The sequence below is a fragment of the Bidens hawaiensis genome, unplaced genomic scaffold (assembly GCF_021521415.1).
Source record: "Bidens hawaiensis isolate Kalapana, Puna unplaced genomic scaffold, B.hawaiensis_p1.1 tig00095270_1, whole genome shotgun sequence".
Taxonomy (NCBI): Eukaryota; Viridiplantae; Streptophyta; class Magnoliopsida; order Asterales; family Asteraceae; genus Bidens; species Bidens hawaiensis.
This window is the reverse complement of record NW_027504549.1, coordinates 6,740-16,490: the sequence shown is the minus strand read 5'-3', so window position 1 is coordinate 16,490 and position 9,751 is coordinate 6,740. Positions and strand designations below refer to the sequence as shown.

Sequence of the window (9,751 nt, the reverse complement as noted above, 5' to 3'; positions counted from 1 at the left end):
GGGGGCTACCGTCGCAAGGGAGAGGGAGAGAGGGGAGGGGATTAGGATTTATGATAAATAATTTGTTTATATATTAATTAATTATATTACAAGTTATACATTGCACCCTAAACTTCTAGTTTGTTTAATTCTAGCACAAACTAGTCCATTTCATCCATAATATGATGTTATACATGCAAGCACATTGTCACATATAAACATAACACGTATTAGTACCAAGTACATGTTTATATTAATTTTTGTTTGTTCACCAACGGTTTGAGTCGACTCGTGTGTGTTTCGGTGAAACTCTGAAAGACTACGTGTGTAATGATTGTCATGTTTAAAACTCTAATTAAATGCAATGAGGAATGCGTTATCTGGAATGACATCGTTCGTGTGATCTTGAGTTCGAATTAACGGAGTTCGGGTTAACGGAGTTAACCTAAAATTGACGAGTGTCACAATTTTATCTAGTATGAATGTTGTTTTGGTCTTAGTTTGGTCTTTTAAACTTGTTTTAATGGTTTAGGATGTTAATTTGGTCTTTTGAACTATGTTTATGTAATGACTTTGTGCAGTCATTTGGTAAACTTTGTGCAGTCAACTTCTTGCTTAAATTGTGCAGACAAGTAATGTAAAAGTTTTGCAATTATGAAGTGTCAAATGCACAATTGGTAAACTTTGTGCAGTCAACATTGTGGTTATATTGTGCAGTCAATATTTTGCTTATATTGTTTAGTTAAGTACTGCAAGATTGAGTCATTTATCATGACCACAACATTAGATCAACATCACATAAGATCAGATTGCATAAGCCAACATTACATTGCATACATCAAAATTACAAAACATAGGTCATAGAACATCATATTGGATAAGTCGATATTACAGAACATCACAAGTCTTTCATTAACCTAAAAAAAGGTCCAATCCTCTAGAAGAAAAGTATATATATCATGAAAACTATCCAACTAACAATCAACATAATTTTGAGTTTGCTTGCTTTGTATCCAAGATTCCTATTGGCTTCCTCAAGATTTTTCTTAGCTTCTTCAAGATTAATATTAGCTTCTTCCATGTTGTTCTTAGCTCTTAGCATACCAGGGATGATGTTCATACATCTTTAACACTTCTTATGATCAAACCATCCAATGAACTTACATTTTGAACCCTAATTATAAGAAAAAACATCAAATTACATGTGTTTGAACCTTTATTTTGTGGAGTGGAAGTAAAATCTTACCTAGATAGGGCATGCATAGAAATGACATTAGTCCATGAAGTTTTGATTACCTCTTCTTTACCACAATAGCAGACTACCATCCTTCAATCGAATGAACCCTAACTTCCTAAGTTTTTTGATCGAACGAAACCCAAAATTCCTAATTCTTCAATTATTCATTGGGTTGAGTGTTAAAACGTGGGAAAATGATCTGGAAGAGGGGGGACTTGAAGTTACTGATTTGCCCTCACATGTATGTCATGTGGTATGGCTAACAAAATAATCTAACTAGGTTAGTGACAAATGACGTAACATGAAAGATATTTGATACATGAATTATGTCCATTGTCATTCCTTTTGCTAAAGGATGTCTAATGAAAATCAAATCAAACATAAAAAATGTCATTTGCTTCTCTGTGTAAAAATAATTTGCATGAAGGAATGACAAATGAAATGTTAGATGGCTCAATTGTAATATTGTGAACGCTCAATATAATTTGTTAAATGACATATGTTTTATACAAATATATATATATATATATATATATATATATATATATATTTTTGAGAATGTGACTTTTTTCAAAGCAATTCATCCCCCCCCCCCCCTCCCTATCTCTCTCAAACATCAAAACATTTTGTTGGGCCATATAACAATAGATTATTTGCCAAAGTAGCCTATTTTTACTAAGCTTTACAAGAAATGTCCCTAGACCAACCAAAATCCCAAAACTAGCCCAAAAATTCCATTATATCTGACAGAAACCATTCTCGATCCGACGAATTACTGAACCCTATCAAGACGTGCCACGAAGCATACTATTCCGATGGTTTACCGTTTTGTCTGATGGATTAATGAAACAAACCAACGTAATAATAAGCAGTTGGATCTAATGGTTCAGTTCATGCTTATGTCGGGTTCGACTGTTTAATTTGTCCGGCAAACCCTAGATTTTTCAATTTGGGGGTTTTTGATTTTGAATTCTAGAGTGAAGTTGAATACTATGGTTGTGTTCTCCTCGAAAAAACTAAACGATTTGCACTATTGATTTGCTTGAGAAGAAATAAGAAAGATAGAGATTGAGGTTGGTTATAGAGATTTATGGTTTGAAAGATAGAAGATGAAGAATTCCGTCAGACCCATTTGTCGGGTCCGACGGTTCTTTAAGAAATTCTGCCGGATCCATTGATACGTTGACACGTAGCACGATTTTTAAAGGTCCAAAAATTTCGTCGGACGGTGCTGAAATTCCGTCGGATCCGACTGAATTTTTAGGCTAGGTTTGGGATTTTGATTGGTCTTGGTAAATTTCTAGAAAATCTTGGTAAAAATAGGCTCCTTGGGGAAATAACCCTCTAACAATCATGACAAATATAGAGAACCTAATGAATTACCGGTAACAAACAACAAAATCATATAGAAATCAGTAATAATTTGTTCATCGAAGGATCAAATAAGTACGTACACAAATTTAAAAACTGTCTAGAAAGTCAACGATCATCAGCAAACATGATTCCACCAGGATTATCAATGAACTTGTGGTTTCCACTTTCCACTAAGGGGAGAAGTACGTTGAACTACTTTATTAGTATTGGGACCAAGTTTGTTTTCTTATGGTGAAGAGACATTTGGTGTTGTGACTGAGAATGATAACTAGGTGAGGTGCAAAAGACTTTTTTTTATCAAGAAATGCATTAGTTCATGATGTTCATCCATAGCCCCTGTGAGTTAAAGAAAATAGCTTTGAAGATTTATCAAATTCCGATGCATGTTGAATATCCTTGGTGGTTCCTCCACAAGGGCATTTGTCAAAGATGAAACTTGGGTATCCGTAGATTCGACCATGGATCCCCAATTAGGATGCTGGTCAAAGTGTGCCGGGTGGCGCTTGTGACTTGTGAGATAGTCACATGTAGTTTCTAACCTAGTTTCTATCTTATTTTTGGCCGATCGCTGATTTGGACGTGAAATTGATACGGTATCAATTAAGTTTCTATTGTTGATTTGGTCTTACTACCTTCCAAAAGGCCGATAAACAGTAAAACATAAACATTAACATGTAGGATGATTCTTGTTATTTCATTAGTTATTAGTTTAAAGATGAAACATGAAATTTCGTTAATAAAGGACAAAAAGTGTTAATTACTCTAATTGGTATTATATAAAAAAGTATTATCTTTATGTAAACAATAGATCTGTTTACCCTTGCGGGTATATGTATTCAATTTTGATATATCAAGCTAGAACTCATCTAAGATCGGCTCGATTCGTGCTTTTAACAAGATGAACTCAAGTAGCTGGTGCCAGCCAGTTTACACCTCTACTTAGAAAAGGTACAAAAAGAGCAAACAACAAATGACTCTCATCAAATGTAAAGAAACAATGACGAATCTCTAGGAATATTTATTACTTGAAGAACAGAAATTTTTTTTCTTTTTTGGTTAAAAGAACGTACATGTACTAAGGAGAAGGTTGCAAAAAACAAGCCCACCATTTGACAATAAATGGCAACTCATCATGATTCAAGCTTGGGAGCTGGCGATCTTGAAGGCTATTCATAATATGCATAGTCTCACCAAGAAGTTGGGCTACGGTATGCACACTCGCCTCCCTTTTCTCTATGACACTTGTGTGACATTTCGTTGTGATTACTTGGGGTAAGTTAGCGAGACAGGCAGCCAATATGCAAGAAATCATTGATGATAATTGCCCAAACAGTTCCTTTTGGCTAGCCTCGTCTATGTTGGCACGGTGGGAAATTAGGATCGTTTGGGTGATACGGTACATTGAATTGGCAAAAGCCGACATACATATCGCTGAACTTTCCTTATTCTTACTTTCCGCCTTAGTAACCATGTTATTAGCTATATCGCTGAACCATTGAACAATCTCTTTTGGTGTATTAAATTGTTGAGCGGGTTTCAACAACTTGTTTCCTAGCCATCTTTGGTAGATTTCAACTTCAAGCCATAACGTTTCAGTAGCCTTTTGAATGATTACATACTCGTCGCTAGTATTGAGGGTTTCTTCTACATGTCTGACATATGTAAGACCTTCACTCACACTCCTTAACAACCTTTCAACAATGTCTTTTTGGATTTCAGGAAGGGAGATGGCGATGGTTGTCAGGTTTACTATCGGTAAGCTCCAGCAATCAACGTATTTTTCTTCCATGACTTGGTGCACGTCATATTTTCCAACACCTTCAAAACCGCTAGATTCTTTTAGAAGTTTCATTATATTGTTAGGTTGTTGCTTTTCAGCCCTTTGGATCACATAGTCCATAGATTTTGACATGTTTGTCAATGTTCTAAGAGCAGGCACCATATCATCTTTAAGTTGCAGAACATACTATCTAAGATCTCTATTGTGTTATGGTTGAGAAGTTCTCTCCATCGACAAATTATTTGAGACGCCTAACATGACCTTTAACCACTTCCAGCAATGAAAAACACACAAAACACCAATTACAAAGAAAATTGGGACAAGTGCTATCATCATACATACCACTACAACTGTCGTCTGAAAACCTATACAAAGATTCAGAATGAGGACCTTTAGATCTTGGATTACAATCTTGCATCTGTAGCTACTACTACTGAGTTTCAATGGTATGTTACTATGTTTCCAATCAGATAACTTTTGAGTACAGTAGCTCTCTACTTTAAACACGTTGATATGGTTCCAAATCCATTTTATGGACACTTCAAAGCTTAAGGGTGCAAAGCATCTTGAAATAGGTGTGATGGTACCCAGTATAACTCCAATAAATTGTGTTATAAGAATCACTGAAACTGACCACTTATAATCCGATCCATAATTGTTCATAATAGGTATTGTGTGAATCATAATATTAACATGTATGCCGGTGCTTAAAACGCATATTACCCCAGAAGCAGAGGTTGTAGCATAACAAACTGTCATAAACTGGGGGCTGCCCGTTCCTGCCATTATCCAATGGTTGCTCACATGCTACTTTAGCTTCTCAAGTGTTGGTTGTTTCAACTCTAGATCCTTCAAAGCTCTTTCATGACCTGCTATGTATTTGGAATCTAATATTTGTTTTGACTTTAGAATCATTAAAGCCGAACATGTATATATCGTCAGCAGCACGAGTAACATTGCCACATATATAGTTGCAGTTAACCAGTTTTTATAATTTAAAATATTGTAATTTCGTCTACCATAATAAATGTTGGAAACGACGCCAGTTTCTATCTGAATACACACATTCACAACCAAGGTGATTACTAGAATACCTAAAGCAATGATGTTCGTGAGAAGTTCCTTACTGTCCATGGTTGCTAGAGAAGGCAATAAATTAGCCATCATGGTGCACATAAATGCCATGCTTCCAAACTTTGCAGCCTGGTCAACGTCTCCTGGCATCGAGTTATTTAGATCCATGGGCAGCTTCATTGCAACAGCTATGACAGTGAGGGAAGCAGCATTCAGAGTAAAGTATTTACATAGAAACCATAGTTTTTTTGTTTTTTAAACCATGCAATAGATCAGCCACCATTGGTAGGATGCAGAGAAGAGAAGCAATTGCAATATAAAGCTCAATCCACACCATTGGTTTACTGAACCTGTTTTGTTTCTCTGACTGGTACATTAAGTTCCACAATAAATTTATAAATCCGTGTGGAAGTCTGTTGCAATCAGACTCCAGTTGATGCTGTAATTGATCAAATGTGTTCTCCCAGCGGACGAAGGAATCCATAATTATGCTCCTTCCAAGGATGGGAAGGGAAAGGAAAAGGTTATTTGAAACAAAAAAAAATCAAAAAGGGAGTATGAAGATTGTGTGAATTATGCAGGGCATAAAAGCAGTGAGAGTTAGATTAGCAAATCAAGGACCAATGTTAGGTGGTTGATAAGGTGTCTAATAAGTCAAGCAGTAGCCAACTCATCAGATTTTATTAATTTTATTACGTCTTTATACATCTGTGGACGACTTTCAATCAACACGTCAACAAATGTAAAGTTACATCATTTCTCGCCAATCATATATTATTTACTACATAATTGATCAACTTGTTTGGGTTTGTGTTCATTGTTGACTACTTAAGTTCTATCTGTTCTTATTTTACGCCTTACAGGTTTATAGTAAATGTGATTGGGATTTTAAAATCAAGACCAAATTGTGACAAAAAAAAATAAGAGAGAAATTACTTGTGACTTTCTCAGAAACAAGATGGTGTTACCCATTTGGCATGCAGGACATCCTTGACATTTGACAAACATGACCAAGGATATAGAAGAGGCTCCACCTAATTAAAGTTGTTTGGAATATTAATGTGAATGTAATAATCAAGAAGAAAATTATGGGCATAAGTGATATCTGAAAACTTTGATACTCTTGACGTAGTCAAAGTTGGATTAAAGTATATCTTAGGAAAAATACAGTTGGGAATTTATACAAATTTAAGTTACTTGCAAGAATTTATCTACTTTAAATATATTTATTTTTTACTTGAAACTTGTTATTTAATATTGCAGACAGAAGTGTTATGTTTATAAATCGGTGGATCCATATATGTAAAATATATAAGATGGATACACCAAATGATACGTACACATGGCAGGAAGATGGTCGGCTGCCTCAAAAACAAAAAAAAAAAACCATGCAATGATGCAACATGAGCACGCTATGAAGTTTAGTATAAGCGGGCGACGCGAGTTGTGACCACCGTGGCGGCCCGTGATGACTGCACCGAACACCATTGGACAGGTCAAATGGCGGCCATCTTGAGGACACGAACATTTTTTAGAGAGGAAGTATTGATACCTACCCATGTTCCCCTCAAGTAACATGCAACTCACCCACGTCTCATGCATGTTTTCATTGTTTTCCAATTTCTTGTATTAAGTTAGTTTAAATTTTTTAGGTAATGGGTCATGTTAGTAGGTTAGTGGGTCTAGTTAGTTTTTATTGGTTTGTAGCCTGTAAAAAGGCCTTTCATTTATGAAGAAAACAAGAAGAAAATTAGCAAAGTTTTATTGTCTCTTTATCTTTAATGTTTCTTGGACTCTAACCCACTCAAAGGGTATATTAATTAAGAGATTAGTCATCTCGAATTGACTCTATCAATCTTTTGTTAAAAAGATTGATATAAACATGAGATGGAGATGAATAGGTAAAAAAGAGTTGCAGAATTATGTAAATTGTGTTTTTCACATGTAAAACATATGAAATGGATACGCTTAATGTTCAAAAAATAATAGATATATTGTCAATTGTGCACATGTTTAAGACACAATTAAACCTGTTAATAAAAAAAGAACAATATATGACTTTTTTTTAATATTCTTTATAGCATATTGTCTATTGTGATTTTTTTTATTACCAATGGGGTGGTCCATTTACCAGCTAGGTTTATGAGGGGAGGTCTTGGGTTCTAAGCCCCACAGACGACGACAAGGATTAAAAAGATATTTGTTGCTAAAATAAAACAAAAATTTCTCATTACTAATACATAAAACTTAAAACTGTGTTATAGACGTGAGATATAAAGTATTGTTTCTAACCTATTATATTCGATAAACCTGTTTTGACAGCTTATATGAGATGGATATGCTTTGGTAAAAATGATGTTTGACATGTAAAATTAGGTATAAATGTGTTTCTTTGCATGTAGGATTAAGAAAATTGTGTTTTTCTACTGTTAACCAATAATTATGAAATATTCTATCGAAATATATCTCACAGTATTTTGGAGTTATTGTGTTTATTAATTGTTATAATTGATTTATATTACGTAATTAGAGGCTAGAATTGTTCTTCCCTATATATTGAATTTATCATTGTAAAGAAATAGATTAGTGAATAAACAATATTTTATGGTATCAAATCCAATATAGAGTCAATCTAACTATCTATATTATTGTTTACCATAAAATCTTAGGTGTCGCTTTCACGTTGTTCCCACATCTTCTAAAACCATCAAATTGCTTGATTTATAAATGAAGGTCATTAATTTAGCCTTATCAAATTTGCAAGTCATGGGTCTCACTATCGGATCTTCCTAACCTCGGATATCAAATAACCCGTATCTTCATCATGGTTTTCATTGTAAACCCTAATACCTTAAAGCGCTTCAACCGGCCTCTTCTAAAACCCTGCGATTGGGTCTCTATCAATCCTTCACCCTAATTTCGTGGTTTATAAACTACCATCGAAGTTTTGATGATTCTGTTAATGTTTCAATCTTTGTCAATTCATAAGCATTACTACCTCCACCAGTATTGTTTCAGCGGCGAAACCCTAATTCCATGTGTTCGCCTGGCTGGGACGGCCACGAACGGTGGAAGCGAACACCGGTCACGCCTCTATAGCCTACCATACCATCGTTTCCGACTCCTGAGGCAATTATCTTCATCACCATGGAAAGTCAAAATTGATAAGAATAGTTGACATCTAATTTGCAAATTTCTTTCTTCGTTTAAGGTTAGTTCCAGTTTAAGATTTTGTGTAATTTTTATTTATGTATGGTTTTGATTGATTCACGGTACAATTTTTATTTCGCATATTGATGTGTGGAAAACGTATATAATATTAAAAACCAAGTTTTACCGAATTCACCTAAAAAAACACACAATCGGAAAGTGTACCGGTCGCAATATAGTTAGCAAGTAAGAACAGATATCGAACCTAGGACACTATGGGTAAACTCTAATTATTAAACCTAAAAGATTACTAACATAGTCTTTCTTTTGTTTTTTAGAATTTTTTTATATTATTACTCAAACTAATAATACTTAACTAATTAAAAATTAACTAAAATAAAACTTTATAAAAAATCGGGTTTAAAACAAATAATGAAAAACGACTACCTAGATAATGGAATCCTACTAGTTAAATTAATAGTTAACGAACTTGACTTGGTTGAAAAACGATATCTTAAAAATATGACACTAGAGACCACTAAAAATACGCTAGATCGCCTCCCGGCCTCACCAACGACACCCTAGAACTCTAATGACATGTGAAGCTCAATTGTTAAAGGTTTGGTTCACCTCCCGGTCTCACCTTACCTAATAATACTATGGTAGCCAAAAATCCAAATCACCTCCCGGTCTCTTCGAATACAATATATATTAATATAAAGGGGTATTATTAATTAATTTGAACATAACTTGTATCACAATAATCTAAGGGACCTAGGATAACTCACTCCCGTGCAATTATTACCCAAACCCGCAAAAGACAAAGATGACACAACACTAAATTGCCTCCAGGCCTCTCTAGAGATAGAACAATAAAATCTAATCCGCTCTCAATAATTACTCTTACGATTTTTCGACCATAAACTGCAAACAAGTTGAAAACACAAAGTAGACAACCTAATCATGCGTTTAACAATCACCAAAAACTATTAAACACAAGTGGAATAAATATCAAAATAATAAACTAGATTCAATTACTCAACAATATTATGACCAAATCTAATCCGCTCTCAATAATTACTCTTACGATTTTTCGACCATAAACTGCAAACAAGTTGAAAACACAAAGTAGACAACCTAATCATGCGTTTAACAAT

General features: G+C 34.5%; 1 protein-coding gene across 1 annotated transcript; it reads right to left on the bottom strand.

Annotated features, from left to right (window-relative positions):
- Positions 1–3,665: 3,665 nt before the first annotated feature.
- LOC143608052 (uncharacterized) lies at positions 3,666–4,532 on the bottom strand. The gene has a single exon (XM_077083256.1). It carries the CDS (start codon positions 4,530–4,532, stop codon positions 3,666–3,668), a length of 867 nt encoding a protein of 288 aa, XP_076939371.1.
- Positions 4,533–9,751: the final 5,219 nt, after the last annotated feature.